At 44.3% G+C, this 16,681-nt stretch overlaps 1 protein-coding gene across 4 annotated transcripts in view; it reads left to right on the top strand.

Moving 5' to 3' along the window:
* PPT2 (palmitoyl-protein thioesterase 2) overlaps window positions 1-11,108 on the top strand; it is a 69,396-nt gene extending 58,288 nt beyond the window's left edge. For 3 of the 4 annotated variants that reach the window (XM_081934313.1, XM_081934314.1, XM_081934312.1), the window contains exons 7-10: window positions 433-516; window positions 4,427-4,511; window positions 7,647-7,701; window positions 8,818-11,107. In XM_081934313.1, coding sequence (XP_081790439.1) covers window positions 433-516; window positions 4,427-4,511; window positions 7,647-7,701; window positions 8,818-8,961 — 368 coding nt within the window. In that variant the 3' untranslated portion in view covers window positions 8,962-11,107. Of the gene's footprint in view, window positions 1-432; window positions 517-4,426; window positions 4,512-7,646; window positions 7,702-8,817 lie in introns of all 4 variants that reach the window. The other variant, XM_081934315.1, reaches the window with a different exon arrangement.
* Window positions 11,109-16,681: the final 5,573 nt, after the last annotated feature.

Here is a 16,681-nt window from a genome sequence, read left to right as displayed (position 1 = left end):
ATTAAATATGCAAGTAGAAAAATAGGGACCACCTTTGGTGGGAAGGTAACAGCCTTCCGTGTACCTTCGGCGTTTAGTCATGCCGGCCACATGACCACGGAGACACTGTTAGCTTCCCACCAAAGGTGGTTCCTATTTTTCTACTTGCATTTTTACTTGCTTTCGAACTGCTAGGTTGGCAGAAGCTGGGACAAGTAACGGGAGCTCACTCTGTTATGCGGTGCTAGGGATTCAAACTGCCGACCTTTCTGATCGACAAGCCCAGTCACTGAGCCACCGCATTCCCGACTTAATTGATTTAATTGATATATCCTAAATCTCAAGGTTGATTTAATGATTTAATTGAGATGTCTTTTCGATACGGAAACAAAACAAAGTTACTCTCAACTTTTCTCTCTTTCCCTCCCTCCCCTGTCTCTTTTGCATTTTCAGACCCACATCATCGAGATCTTTACCTCAACAATAGCAATTTTTTGGCCGTGTTGAATGATGAAAGACTTCACCCCAATGCAAGTGGTAAATGTTTTTTAGCATTTAATATCCAATTCCAGTACAGAATGGAGAATGGTTTAGTAGCAAACACCACATATTCCTGCTTCGTGGTTAATTCAAAATACAGGTAGTCCTCAACTTATGACCACAGTTGAACTCAAAATTTCCAATGCTGAGCGAGAGACTTGTTAAGTGAATTTTGCCCCATTTTGGGACCTTTCTTGCCACACTTGTTAAGTAAATCACTGTCATTGTTAAGTTAGTAACATGGTTGTGAAGTGAATCTGGCTTCCCCCATTGACTTAGCTTGTCAGAAGGTCGCAAAAATTGATCATGTGACTGTGGGACATTGCAATCGTCATAAATATGAGTCAGCTGCCAAGCATCTGAATTTTGATCATGTGACCATGGGGTTGCTTGCAACGATCGCAAGTGTGGAAAAACGGTCACAAGTCACTTTTTTCAGTGCTGTTGTAACTTTGAACATTCACTAAACGAATTGTTGTAAGTAGAGGACTACCAGCATTATCTTAGTTGCCATAATACCAGAATTTGCTGTTAAACTATGAACTGGCGTTTGTTCTGGTGGGTAGAAAATGCACTGGTAGTCCGCGCATGCCCACCGGGGTGTGTGTCGCACATTACATTATGGGTACAGCACGCCCGCACATGACCCCCCTGCGCTTCCCCCACTTACGGCACGCAAGCCAAAAAAGATTCACCATCGCTGATATAGATCGTTCTTGACTTACAACTGGCCATTTAACTATCACTTGAGGTTATAACAATTTTTTAAAGCTACTTATGACCTATAACCTATGACCACCACCCTTCACCTCCCCCCCATGGTCACGTGACCACACTAGCACAGGCAGCCTTCTCACATTTATGATAGTTGTAGCATCCCGTGGACGTATGACTGCCATTTGATACATTTTTCATTGATTTAATCAAATTGAGGACTCACCCATCTCGTGCTCAGAGTGACATTTTTTCTGGCAAAAAAAAAAAAAAAAAGGATAGATTTGCTTAATAACCACATGATTCGATTTACAACTATTGTGACTCACCTTACAACCATCGTAAAAATTATCATGAAAAACAAGTCCAGTCACGTGGTATCTCGACTTATGACCCCCCCCACAACTTAAGACGGAAATTCCTGGCTCTATTTGTTGTCAAAGTCTACCTGTAGTGGCTAGGCAGCCATCAGTCCAGGATGCTTTAGTTCAGCTGGATTTCTTCGAGGCCAGATCCGCATTTTAGTTTTCCTCTGTAGGCTGGCCGGGTTTGGGGTGGGGGGGAAAGACAGGACGGATGCCTCCTGCAGCACCCTGCTGGCCAAAACGGGGCATGGGGGGGCGTGTGTAGCCCACTGTGTCCCATTTTGGCTCCCAGAGGCACCATGGGCTGGTCCTTTGCTATTTCCAGGCTGGCACTGTGGGCCAGATTTTAGCAGCCCGTGGGCCGGATGCGGCCCATGGGCCTTGAGCTTGACAGCCCTGCTTTAATTCAATTCCTGCACCAAGAAGAGTTGGATTCAGTGTCTCTCTCCAGCTCTCTCCAGCTCTACGAATCTCTGTTCAACCCCCCAGAGCAAACCAAAGTTCCAGTGTATTCCTGCCAAAAGGGATTATTATTTTTAGGAGCCTGTCCAAACTCTGCCCTACAGAAAGAGCTGCCTCTGTGTGCCTCCAGCAGTAGTTTAGAAGAGGAGTACACATGACTATATTGGCAAGCGAAACATTTCCTAATATGGAGGATGCAAGGTGACTGGAAAAATCATTGCTCATTTTCCCCCCCTTGCCTGAGCCTTTCACAGAAGCCTGGCCAAGCCAGATCACCTGGGGGCTTTAAAATTCAAGCTTGTCCAACTTTCAGCCTTTGGGATAACTCATGAAATCCCATTCAAAATTCTTGCTTCGGGGATAGCTTTTATGGCCTGAAATAATTTTACTTTTCTGCATCATCTCTGCCAACAGCCTAAACCAGTTTTTTTTTAATCTTGGCAATATGTGGACTTCGACTCCCAGAATTCCCCAGCCCGAATCTCCACTCCCAGAATTCCTCAGTAGCTGGGGAATTTTAGGAGTTATAATACAATACCATAGCAGAGTTGGAAGGGACCTTGGAGGTCTTCTAGTCCAACTCTCTGCCTAGGCAGGAAACCCTATACCGTTTCAGACAAATGGCTATCCAACACCTTCTTAAAGACTTCCAGTGTTGAGGCATTCACAACTTCTGGAGGCAAGCTGTTCCACTGAATAATTGTTCTGTCAGGAAATTTCTCCTCAGTTCTAAGTTGCTTCTCTCCTTGATTAGTTTCCACCCATTGCTTCTTGTTCTGCCCTCAGGTGCTTTGGAAAATAGTTTGACTCCCTCTTCTTTGTGGCAACACCAAAGTCTACATCTCTTAAAGTTGGCCAAGGTCAAGAAACAGTAGTCCAACCTATGCATTAATTCATAAAAATAATTGCTGGATCACAAATCTTAAAGTAAAAAAGGAACAAAGCCAGAAGGGGGGAAAAAGGAGATAATTAAACGCATCCGACCTGACAACTTTACTAGAAATTTCCTGGAGGTTGAATGGTTCGTTTCATTTGTCTACAGGTAGAGCAGGAAAATCTGTTTTTAGCCTGGAACGTCCTGGGGCCATGTGAGGGGTGGGGCCAATGAAATTATGACGTCATTGGAATAGGTGAAGCTGAAATACTCAGGGTCATTTTTTAGTCATTTTAAAGAGAAAATAGATGCCTTTTCCACTTTAGTCTCCCCCAAACATACAGGTGGCCTTTGACTTACGACCACAATTGAGCCCAAAATTTCCATTGCTAAGCGAGACCATTATCAAATGAAGTTTGGCCTGTTTTCTGACTTTTCTTGACACCATTGTTAAGTGAATCGCTGCAGGTATTAAGTTAGCAATACGGTTGTTAAGTGAATCGTGGCTTTTCCATTCACTTTGCTCATTGGAAGATCGCAAAAAGGGATCACATGACCCTGGGATACTGCAGCCATCATAAATACAAACCAATTCCCAAGCATCTGAATTATTGTCACATGACCACGGGAATGCTGCGACCGTCGTAAATGTGAAAAAATGATTTTCATTAACGTTGTAATTTCAGGCGGTCATTAACGGTTGAAGGAGTGGTGCCAGGGCCTAGAGGTAGAGCTTTCGCCTCACGATCAGGGGGCTGTGAGTTTGATCCTAGGTAGAGGCAGATATTCCTCTCTCTGGACACATTGAGAATATATCTGCTGAACCAAACTCTGCATTGGCAACAGGAAGGGCATCTGGCCATTAAATACTCTGCTAGCTCCATTCAGTTGCCCAGACGCCACCCCGCAAGATATTATGGGGCCATTAAATGATGATGACGACTAAATGAATGGTTGTAAGTCAAGGACTACCTGTATTTTATGTCTGCTTTTTAAGAGATATAACGTCTTTTATGGGCGTCCTCAAATCTCTGTGAAACTGAAGGCAGGTTTTCTGTCCCCTATTTCAGCTCCATTTTGTGGGCTGCAAACAACTCCCAGCTTCCCCATTTAAAGGCTTAAAATACCCCCCCCCCCCTAACATCAGAATTTCCAGAAATGTGGAGACCACGACTCCCAGAATCCTTTGGGAAAGGGCAATCCCAACAAGACATAGAGAGTGCCAAATAGGGGAAGATGAAATAAGTAGAACTTGTTTTATGGCTTATGCCTTTTATAAAAACAGGAGGAAAAGTTCCAAAGTTTCAGTCTATGGTGATTCTCGGTCATCCAGGTCGTGGTTGTCCCAAAGGTGCTTTTTTTTCAAGGACTGGACTTTCTGGTGTTTCTTTGAAGACGTTTTTGAGGAGGCAAGAAGAGGGAAAGGGGAGACAAGGGAAAGAGGAGAAGCTGGGGAAGCAACCACGTTTCTGAAATTCTGCTCCTCTTGCAGCGTGGAAGAGAAACCTTTTGCGTATCCGCAAGCTGATCCTGATCGGCGGCCCAGATGACGGGGTCATCATGCCCTGGGAATCCAGGTGAGCTTTTGGATATGGCAAGTTCAGTTCTGGAGTGAGAGTGTTCTAACCAAGGCTTCCCAAGAGCATGAAGCAAACTCCTTCTCCCGACAAAAACCCCTTTGATTAATTTACTGTGAATTCCTCTCATTCACATCCAGCTAAGTCTTTCTAGGGAGGATTTACAGTCACTGACCTTATCTGGCTTGGAGAGCTGACAGGGCGATATCTGCAAAACTTTGCAAGGAGTTTCAGAGAGTCACGAACCAATTAAGCGAACGAATCGTCTCCTGCAAACTCCACTCCCCTTTCGCTCCTCTTTATTTTCCTCTGAGAGGCCATTCATTGTCCACTTGCGGCCGTAAGTCGACTCCTGTTCTTTAGCTGTTCCCTTCGCCTGGCAACTCTGCGCATGCACATGCTGGGAACAGGCTCCAGCTGTTCGTCTGCCCCACTGATGCCTGACTCTGAAGGCAGCTGATAACTGGCATATGGCTCTGGCCCCCTCTCTGCCTCTGACCTAGAGCCTTCATCTCTGCCTCTGACCCAGGGCCTTCCCCAGACTCCAGGAGTGGCCCATGTTCTTCCCCAACCTCCTCACTGTCCGAATCTGCTGCCAGTTCTGCAGGCTGCTGGTGGGCCACAATAGAGAGAAGCCGAGCGCTGATCGCCACTTAAAGGTTTTAGCAAGGAGAAGCTGTTTGACACCACTTGAAACCCTGGGAATATTGGAATCGGTGCAGACTTGAGCTGCTTAACCTGTTTCCTTAATGACCATCGGGAGGCAGAGAGAGAATCTGCAGCATTCCCTCTGACTGAATCAAAACATGTTTTCCAGCACCTGGCCTGGGGGAAGGGACAAACACATATCCTGCATCCTCCATGCCACTTCAGTTTTGATTTTCCGCAGAGCCATTTTGGAGTGGCCTTTAGGTGGAGCTCTCACCCCACAGTGGGGAGGCTGTGAGTTTGATCCTAGGTAGAGGCAGATATTTCTCTCTGTGGGCACGCTGAGAATATATCTGCTGAACAAAACTCCGCATTGGTGACAGGAAGGGCATCTGGCTATTAAAACACTCGGCTAGGTCCATTCAGTTGGCCAAAGGATTATGGGGTCGTTAAATGATGATGATATTCTGCAAAGCCATTCTTTTGCATATACTGGTATTCCTTTACTTTCCATGTATCAGTGCAGAGAACTTAAAATCTACTACTAATTACCATAATAGACTACTTAGCAAAGTCAGGAACTATTGCCTCCAAATGCCAATTGTTAGGGAATATGCTCAGAGAAGGCCATTGTCAGTAAGACGTCATTTATGCTTGTAGATCAAAGCAAAAATTCTCCTTTTATGAATTTATGGCAGCATAAAATCTTATACTGAATCTTATATATCATGAAATAAGATGGCTGCAGCACCCATTTTGATGGATATCAGATATTAAGGACAGATAGTATCTGTATTAGATATTAACATCTGCTCTATTTTACACAGTATCAACTGCCTTTGCTGTTTATTTTTCAAACTGTGCATCTCCAATACATAACGGTGTAATCCATTTTCCCAATTAAACACAGTTACTTTGTTATTTCAGTGCATTACTTTTTTAGAGTCATCCTCTTCAATGCATCACATGATTTAACATTCACTGCGCATCACTGTAGCATCTCTACGGGCAGGCAATCAAAATTCAGTCACTTTGACAACTGGTGTGTATTTACGATGGTTGTAGTGTCTTGGGGTCATCATTCTTTTGTTGGAGATAACATTTACAAGTGGTCCTCGGTTTTTGACCACAATTGGAATCAGAATTTCTGTGGCTAAGCAAGGTAGTTCTTAAGTGAGTCGTCCCCAGTTTTATAAACTTTTTTTTTTGGCCACGGATGTTAAGTGAATCACTGCAATTGTTGAATGGATTGTGTGTTTTGTTAAGTGAATCTGGCTTCTTCCACTGACAGAAGCCAGCTGGGAAACTCATTGATGGCACTCATATGACCTCAGACTTCCTGCGCAACCATCGTAAATACATGCTGGTTGCCAAAACATATGAATTTTGATCACCTGACCTTGGGGATACTTCAAAGGGCTTGTTCTAAGTCACTTTTCTCAGTGCTGTTGTAACTTCGAACCGCAAGTAAACAAATATCTGTAAGTCCACGACTACCTGTATAGTACAACAAATACAATACAATAGTAGAGTTGGAAGGGACGTTGGAGGTCTTCTAGTCCAACCCCCTGCCTAGGCAGGAAACCCTACACCATGTTTGTTTCAGTTTCCCTCTTCAAAATCAGTATTGTGCCTTGTCATCACTTCCCATGTAAATGTTTAAGTTTTTTTTCTTTCCAACATTCCCTTATTGAGTTTAACCCCAGATCATTTCATCCATTTTCCCTTTAAAATCATTTACTCTTCCCTTGGAGGGAGAGTTTCTTCCAGCCATTTCCAAAACAACTTTTTATTTCCGGTTCTCTGCATTTATCTCTATTTCTTCATCTTAACTGTCCTTTGTTCTCTTTATTTTTTCACTCTGTACATAGACATCATCTGTACCTCTTGTAAGTAGGTGAATTTCATTCTGGTCTTTGATCCGTGTAGGTGTCAACTCTGAAGCTGGCCTGACAGAGGCCATCTTTGAGGCTTCAGTGTTGCCACGATGGAGATGAGGGCTACGGAGGGGGATATAGAGATAGCTGGGGGTTTTTAGCCAAAACAAAATACTTTCCCCTGGGAACCAAGGGCATTCCAACAGTGGCTGAAAAAGGAGGAGTGATGTTACCAAGTAACCAGACAGCACCCTGATTGGACCATGTGACTATTTGGGAAAAGGGGAAAACTTTTACTTTTAATTAGGTGAAAACCGCAGGAACATTTAGAGTCGGTTTTCACCAGCCTATGCCCATATGACATATCTAAATAAACTGTTCTTTGAGGAATCTACCTGCCTTGGAGTTCTGTTTGTTGTGGGTGTATTACTATGGGACCCTAACAGTAAGGTACATCTATGCATATAGACATAAAATTCTACATCAGACATAAAAATAGTGATGAAAATGGAATTAAAATATTTCAAAAGAAAAAGGTGAAAGTTCTTCTAGATTTATTAGATACATTGTATGAATTTACATGGATTGTTCTGTTTTGTTTCTTTTATAGTATGTTTGCCTTCTACGATGTTAACGAGATAGTGAGGGAGATGACGTCTCAGCCGGTGAGTAAGGACAAACTAACCAATGTGAGGTGAAAAAATGTGGCAGGAAGAATGTATTACCGATTTTTCGGAGTATGAGATAATAAATAAATAAATAAATAAATAAATATTTATTTCTTAGCCGCACCCTCTCCCGAAGGACTCGGGGCGGCGTACAATGAAACATATGAAATAAATATGTGGACAAAACAAACATATAACAGAGACATATACCGAGACATACACAAGGAGGAGGTCGGCTGATGAATAAAAAACAATTAGAATACAGTGATTAAAAAACCCCTAAATAATTAAATATAATTAAAATACCCAATTAAAAACCCGTCAGGAGCGATATGGTTAGATCAAAGTTGAGCCAGGCCAGCTACTTGGAATAGGTGGGTCTTAAGCTTAATACAAAAGGAGCGGAGGTCAGAGGTATTCCTAATATCCGGAGGGAGGTCATTCCACAGGGCTGGGCCTGCCACAGAGAAGGCTCTACTCCTAGGCGCCACCCCCCGACACTGTCTAGTGGACGGCACCTGGAGGAGGCCCTCTCTGTGCGAGCGGATTGGTCGCAGGGATGTATGGGGCAGAATACGATCCCGCAAGTAACTAGGTGCACCCTTTTTCCTCAAAAAAGAGGCTGAAAAACTTATACATCGAATACAGCATTTTTTGCCTCCCGAAGCCCCGCCCCCTTCACCAAAATGGCCATGCATACCCTTATGGAGGCTTTCAGAGAGCTCCTGGGGGTTAGGGAGGGCAGAAATGAGCGAAAAACGGGCCGATTTTTGCCCCCCAGCCTCTATAAGGCTATGCATGCAAAAAAAATTGACAAAAAACAGACCCGTTTTCGTGAAAAACAGGCTGCTTTTTGGTCATTTTTGGGCCCCCCACCCCTCAGGAGCCCCACCAAGCTATTCATGTCCTTTTTGGGGAAAAATTCACCCGTTTTCGCAAAAGAAGTCAGCTGGGGAATTCTGGGAGTTGAAGTCCACACATCCTAATGTTGCTGAAGTTGAAGAACGCTGATTTATTGCCTTTGCAACCCTCAAAATGTGGGTTTTGGTGCTGCTCAGTGGCTTTGAAGGTCCACCCAGTTGAACTTTTTGATTTTCGTTGGTCCTTTCTCAGGTCTACCTCCTCGACACGTTTGGCTTGAAGACTCTGGATGCGCGTGGCGACATTGTTTTCTGCAAAATGGCCAATGTTTCTCACATGAACTGGCACTCCAACCGCACCGTCTATGACACTTGCATTGCCAAATGGCTGACGTAATTGGCCAAGCCTGGGAAGAGGAAGAAGAGGAAGAGTGAGAGAGAGAGAGAGAGAGGGAGAGAGCGCAAAAACTCCAAGCTGTGTTCTCTGACCTCAACTTGGCATTTCTCCTCCCACAGTGAAAACAATTCATCTGCCTGTAGCTTTTCTAGGAATGGATTCTTTTTTCCACAGCAGAAGAACTTTTTCCCTGCAAGACTTTGGTGGAAGCTAGGAGCAAATTTGGGTGTTCTAAGATGCTACATGGAAGGCCTCAGATGAACTGGAGCCTTAGTCCTTTGTTGTGGCTAAGCTGCAAGACAAAACAAACAGACAAAAAAGAAGACCGCAAATGGATTACAGTTACGTTTAATCAAACATACCCAAAAGTCATATTTTCTAGTAGCCAGCCTATGGCAGAAACACATTAACTGTGAGAACTGGAGGTATTTACCCTTTTTTAGGTTTCGACTCTGGTGTTTAGCGTCATTTGATCTCCAGTTTGGAAATGTTTTAGTTGCGTAGATTATATTTTTTCGTATTATAATAATAATGCAACAGCTACCCAAGACTGGGTTTAAGAGAGATGAGCCCAAATGTTTGTGAGAACAAATTCAAGGGGGAGGGAAATCTTACCATTTATCCCCTCAGTTAATTTTAGTTTTGTGCTCCAATTATTACTTTGACTTTCACCAGAGGGGGAAGAAAAGTAAAGGTGTAAACTTTGATCCAGAATCCAGTTCCACGCCATTAAAGAAAACACCAATGGAATGCCAGAAAACCCGAATAACTCAGAGTTCCAGCAGAAAGCTGATATTTATGTCTGTGTGTGTGTGTTTCTTTACATAAATCAAGCTGGAAATTGCTCAAGGATCCCTGCCTCCAGTTATACATCAATATTATAAATTATCAACTGACTTTGGGAAGGCAGATTGCATCGGTGTAATATTTCCTTTCTCCTTAGAAGCACAACCTCAGGATGGCAACAGAAAGCCAATTTAGATAAAAATGTTCATGATCTTGATTTTATTTTTTAAGAAAATGTGTATTTAAGAGTGACTAGCCGTTTTTAAGAGACCAGAACTTCCAACAAGGTGACCTTTCTCTCTCCCTGTTTCTAGAGCAGGAGCCTCGCAGCTTTGCGTGCAAACAGTATTAAAACTCTTACATTTTTATCAAGTTACAATAAGATGTTTACATGGACTCAGGTTTAACTTTTAACATTAGATCAGGTCTGAAGGGGGAAATGAGTTAAATTTAAGCTGGGATTCCAAGGGGATGCTTATCATTAGATACGAGGTGTGTGTAAAGTGTCTTTTGCCTTCCAGATGTTTCTCAACTTAAGTCCCAGATTCTGGTAGGTTTAGCAGCATCTGGAAGGCTACAGCTGTGTACTTCATGTAGAAAGTCCTTACAAATGGATTTGGCAACCTTCTTACAGTGAAGATATTCTTTGAGGGAAGTAATCGAGAATGTGACACACACATACCTGTAGTTTAAAGTGATACAATCCTATTACCTGAAAAGGTTGGCTTTAAAAAGTTACTAAACGTTTATCGTCTGAAACCCCCTTTTGCATATTTCCAGTTGCTTTCTATCCTTCATAAGGACTTCCAGTCATTATGGTTTGTGAACTCTGGTTTCAGAGAAGGTATTCAGCCGGTTTGGACCGGTGTGGCTGAACCGGTAGTGGTGACCTGTGGCTGGCCCGCCCCAGCTCCACGCAGTCCTATTTAGCCATGTTTTCGAAGCCACTCACATGTGTGTAAGCCGCGCGCACGAGCAAAGCACATGCATGGGAGGCTGCACACATGTGGTAAACGTATGTGATACCCACCTCTGTCTGGTATGTCGTTGAACCGTGATGTGGGAATTGAGCCGCTAGACTTTCCGTGCACCCACCTTTGGCTTCAGGTATCCCCGAATTCTCTATTTTGCTTGTTTAGGAGGAAGTGACACAACTGAGTTGCCTTCCAGTAAATAAAGCGACCCACAAATTTGACACCGGGGAATTGGAGATTTGTCAGTCTATCGAACTAGAAGCACTTCTGATTTTTTTTTTTAATGCCCTCCAGCAAGGTGGATAGGATCAGGTTTTCAGGAAAAAATAATAATTCTGAGAGAATTAAACAAGAGACTCACAAGCACCCTTCCCCCCCCCAAAAAAATAAGACCTCCTCGGATAATAAGCCCAATCGGTCTTTTGAGCGCATGTGCTGAAATAAGTCCTCCCCCGAAAATAAGCCCTCCCGAAAAATATTTAAACGCATTTGCATCCGATTCCCGCCACTTCCTCCGACGATGCTGGAGGGGGGGAAGGGAGGGGGGAACATCTCCCTTGCACCCCATACGCCCTTACCTAACGGCCGCTCCCGCAATCCTAGCCACCACGCCCCTTCTGTCATGCTAATGGCCACGGCCAAAAGAGCAGCAGGCCCTGTGTCGCGCAACACAGCCGCAGCCATGAGGTGACCACGCTCGCCACTTCCTGCACCCCCAAAATAATAAGACCTCCCCGAAAATAAGGCCAAGTGCTTATTTCGGGGGGGGGGGCAAAAGAAAATAAGACCCTGTCTTATTTTCGGGGAAACACGGTATCAGCCCCATTTTTTTTTTGCTTTGAATGCTGGAACGACGTCTCTCCATACAAGAGTGTGCTATTACTTCAGACTGTTTGGGTGAGGCAGGATTATCTGAAGTGGTTTTCCTCGTTTTGTTGCTTTTTGCAAAAAGAAAAGTTGGGGATCAGAAATACTGCACTTGTTTAATTTGCTACAGATAGCCCAGAAAACAAGCAATTCACCCCAATCCATTTTCTCCCCAAGGCCGTTCCTTCCTTCACACAGATAAATAAGTACAGATAGAGACAGCTTTAGTGGTTAAGGCACCATGCTGGAAACCAGGAGACTGTGAGTTCTAGTGCTGCCTTAGCCATGCAAGCCAGCTGGGTGACCTTGGGCCAGTCACTCTCTCTCAGCCCAGCCCGCCTCACAGGGTGGTTGTTGTGGGGAAAATAGAAGGAAGGAAGTATAATCTACATATGTTTTCCACCTGGAGTTATTTATTAAAAAAATAAAGGTGGGAAGTAAATAAATCTCCACATTCACTCTGTACTAAGTGTGGCAGGATACTTGGTTACTATTGGTCTGGGCACTTACCCTAGAAGTATATCAATCTTGTCAAGTCTTCAATCTAGAAAGGATAATATGGAGGAATTGTCGCTTGACCAGGATACAAATTGCTTTTAGTTATTTAATACACATGATACGTAATAGAATTCAGTGACGTGCAGTGAGGTTTATGGCTGGTGAGGCTGGTGACATCATCAGGAAGGCGGGGAATGGGATCACGTGTGCTGGAGGCTCAGGCTGCCTCAGCCTCCAACCTTACATGGGAAAAGACCCGAATACAACAAAAGATCCTCTAGTCCAACCCCCTGCTCAAACAGGAGACCCTATACCTGTGATGGCGAACCTATGGCACGTGGCTATCTGCGCACATGCACGCACTGGCCAACTGATTTGTGGCCTTCCAGAGGGCCAGGAGAGGCCATTTTCGCCATCCCCAGGCTTCAGGAAAGCCTCCGGAGCCTGGGGAGGGCGAAAAACGGGCCCAACGAGTCAACCAGAAGTTTGGAAACGATCCGTTTCTGGCTTCTGGAGGGCTCGTTGGGCCTGTTTTTCGCCCTCCCCAGGCTCCGGAGGCTTTTCTGGAGCCTGGGGAGGGCAAAGTGACCTCCTCTGGCCCCCTGGAGGAAAACTCAGCTTAAAGGCAAGCATTGCAGCATACGTGGGGAGGGAGAGGGTTGTACACGCATGCATTATGCGTGCTGGCATACATGCCCTCGCATTTTTGGCACCCGACAACAAAAAGGTTCGCCATCACTGCCCTATACCATTTCAGACAACTGCTTGTCCAATCTCTTTTTGAAAGCCTCCAGTGATGAAGCATCCACCACCTCTGGTGGCGAGCTGTTCCACTGGTTAATTGTCCTCACTAGTTAGGAAGTTTCTCCTTAATCCTTCTCTCCTTGATTAGTTTCCATTCGTTGTTTCCCATCCTGCCTTTTGGTGCTTTGGAAAATTTTTTGACACCCCCCACTCTTCTTTGTAGGAGCCCCTCAACTATTAGAACGCTGCTATCGCGTTTGAAGGATTAAGAAGACAACTGTGTATCAGACACACTTGTGCGATGTAAATAAGGTTGTTTTTTTTTAAAAAAAAAATCATTTTTCGGCTCCATTCTTTACTTGGGGTAGAAATGAGAGGGGAGGGGAGGGGAAAGGCAGGATTCACACAAATAAAAACACTCAACTGTGTTCTTGGATCTCTTTCCATTTTAAGCCTTCCTTTGGATTAGTTTCCCCCTTTGTCCTTACGATAAGGTTCTTTTTTCAAAAACAAACGTGAATTGTGTAGAAATAGCAGCATTAGAGGCTGACATGTCTTCGCTATGAATTCATGTCTCTTTTAGACCTCTGTGACCATGATCACATTTGCTCTCCTCCCCCCAAAATGCAACTGGAATTTAGAGGCTCATTGCATGCTGGGAGTTGAGGGGTGCGGTGGCGTAGAGGTGGAGCTCTCACCTCACAACCAGGAGGCTGCGAGTTTGATCCCAGGTAGAGGCAGATATTTCTCTCGGAGGGCCTCCTGAGAATATATATTTGCTGAACCACACTCCACATCGGTGACAGGAAGGGCATCCGGCCAGTAAACACTTAGCTCCATTCAGTTGCCCAGACTCCACCCCGCAAGGGATTTTGAGATTGTTAAAACAGGATGGGGATTGAATGCTGGGATTGGAAAGGATTTTGGAAATCTTCTGTTCCAAATCTCTTCCCAGGGCAAGATCCTCAAATCGTTCCAGACACATTGGCTGCTTAGCCTTGGATGGAAAGCTTCATGGAGCCTCTATGATTCCACCAGGCAGCCTGGATTTGATCTAATAGGTTTTTTTTTCCAGCCTGGATTTGATCTAATGGGGTTTTTTTTCAGCCTGGATTTGATCTAATAGGTTTTTTTTCCAGCCTGGATTTGATCTAATAGGTTTTTTATTTTAGCCTGGATTTGATCTAATGGGGTTTTTTTCCAGCCTGGATTTATAATACAATAATACAATAGTAGAGTTGGAAGGGACCTTGGAGGTCTTCTAGTCCAACCCCCCTGCCTAGGCAGGAAACCCTATACCGTTTCAGGCAAATGGCTATCCAACATCTTCTTAAAGACTTCCAGTGTTGGGACATTCACAACTTCTGGAGGCATTTTCTGTTCCACTGATTAATTGTTCTAACTGTCAGGAAATTTCTCCTCAGTTCTAAGTTGCTTCTCTCCTTGATTAGTTTCCACCCATTGCTTCTTGTTCTACCCTCAGGTGCCTTGGAGAATAGTTTGACTCCCTCTTCTTTGTGGGAACCCCTGAGATATTGGAACACTGCTATCATGTCTCCCCTAGTCCTTCTTTCTCTTAAGCTAGACATACCCAGTTCCTGCAACCGTTCTTCATATGTTTTAGTCTCCAGTCCCCTAATCATCTTTGTTGCTCTTCTCTGCACTCTTTCTAGAGTCTCCACATCTTTTCTACATCGTGGCGACCAGAACTGAATGCAGTATTCCAAGTGTGGCCTTACCAAGGCATTATAAAGTGGCATTAACACTTCACGTGATCTCGATTCTATCCCTCTGTTGATGTAGCCTAGAACTGTGTTGGCTTTTTTGGCAGTTGCTGCACACTGCTGGCTCATATTTAAATGATTGTCCACTAGAACTCCAAGATCCCTTTCACAGTTACTACTGCTGAGCAAGGTATCACCTATACTGTACCTGTGCATTTCGTTTTTGTTGCCTAAATGTAGAACCTTACTCTTTCCACCATTGAATTTCATTTTATTAGATAGTGCCCAATGTTCAAGTTTGTCAAGATCCTTCTGTATCTTAAGCCTTTGATCTAATGGGGTTTCTTTTTCAGCCTGGATTTGATCTAATGGGTTTTTTTTTTCACCCTGGATTTGATCTAATAGGGTTTTTTTTTCAACCTTGCCAACTTGACAAGGGTTCCCCCCCCCCCCCCCAAAAAAAAGGGCATGGATAGTGTAGAGTGCTTCGGGGAGCGGGCGGGAAACGAGCAAAAAAACGGCCCCATTTTTTGCTCATTTCTGCCCTCCCCAGACCCCAGAAGCTCTCTGAAAGCCTCCTAAAAGCTACGCACGGCCATTTTGGTGAAGGGGGCGGGGCTTCAGGAGGCAAAAAATGCTGTATAAGAGCCACCCAGATTTTCAGCCTCTTTTTTGAGGGAAAAAGGTACGTCTTATACTCCGAAAAGTGTGGCATATTTGACCTGGGGGGGGGGGAGGGCAGGGTAGGTGTGGTCAGCTCGACATCACCTGTGGTGGCCCCAGCGCTATGCCAGCGAGGGCCTCCCAAGCTCCATTTTCTCTAGTTGCAAGAAGCCATTGCAACTGAAAACGGAACTCCGTTTTTGCTGGCAGACACACCAAGGGCAGGTCGGTCCTTCGCTGTTTTCAGGGCGGCCCTGCGTGCCAGATCTAAGCACCCTGCAGGCCTTGGGTTATGTCATAAGGACATAACCCTGTGTTACGCCCTCATCACTTGGGAATAAAAGCCTCGAGGTTTGCAAACTGTTCTAGAAAATACATGCCTAGATTTTGAACATCACACCGGGCCACAAAATTGGCATCTTTTAATGATTTTTTTTAATGATTTTTTTTTAAAAAATGATTTTTAGTTTGCTACTTCCTGGCATGCCTCGTAAGTTCCGCTTTGCATGATTGCTAAAAAAGAAACGAGACCGTCATCTGCCATTGCGTAGGGGAAATGGATGAATGCTGGGGTCTGCTTGGACTATAGGTAGCTCTCGATTTACGTTCAAAATTTCTGTGGCTCCGTGAAACATTTGTTAAGTGAATCTTGTCCCTTTTTACGATCTTCCTTGCCCCAGTCACAGCTAAGTGGATTTGTTGCAGTTGTTCACGATCCCGTGATTCTGGGACACAACCGCCGTCATAAACGTGAGACATTTGCCGAGCATTTGAATTTGGATCACGTGACCATGGGGATGCTGCAATGTTGTGTGAAAAACGGTCATAAGTTTAAGTCACCTTTTTTTTCAGTGCTGTTGTTAACTTCAAGCAGTCACTAAATGAACTGGTACTCGAGGACTACAAAATACATCATCAGTTGTAAGTTACAAAGAGGACTATAAAAGTACATTGTAAGTTGCAAATTAGGTCAGTCTTTGGTGGACCAGTCCAGAACTTTCTCTGTTAAAACTATGTTTTACATGCAATTATGGAAGGTCCAACTCATCTCCAGATCTCCAACCAAACATCCTGGCTCCCCGTTCCAAGATTGCAGCTCAACGAAAGAACCTTTTTCTTGTCACATTTTGCAGTAGACAAATCCTTATCCACAAAAAAAAGAGGGGAGGGGGTGAATATGCAAATAGAACAGTGGTTCTCAACCTGTGGGTCGGGATCCCTTTGGGGGTCGAACGACCCTTTCACAGGGGTCGCCTAAGACCATCGGAATACACATATTTTCAAAAAAATGCCAAAAACATAAAATCATTTTATAGTTGGGGGTCACCACAACATGAGGAACTGTATTAAAGGGTCGCGGCATTAGGAAGGTTGAGACCCACTGAAATAGAAGTTGCTAGATGTTGAATCCCAAAGCGCATCCCTAAATGTCTATGGAGATTCCCAGCCATCCGGGTTATGGTT

This window comes from Natrix helvetica, assembly GCF_964273705.1.
Source record: "Natrix helvetica genome assembly, chromosome: 1".
In the NCBI taxonomy this organism is placed as follows: Eukaryota; Metazoa; Chordata; class Lepidosauria; order Squamata; family Natricidae; genus Natrix; species Natrix helvetica.
Note: the sequence above shows the minus strand (reverse complement) of the source record. Positions and strands in the feature narration are given on the sequence as shown.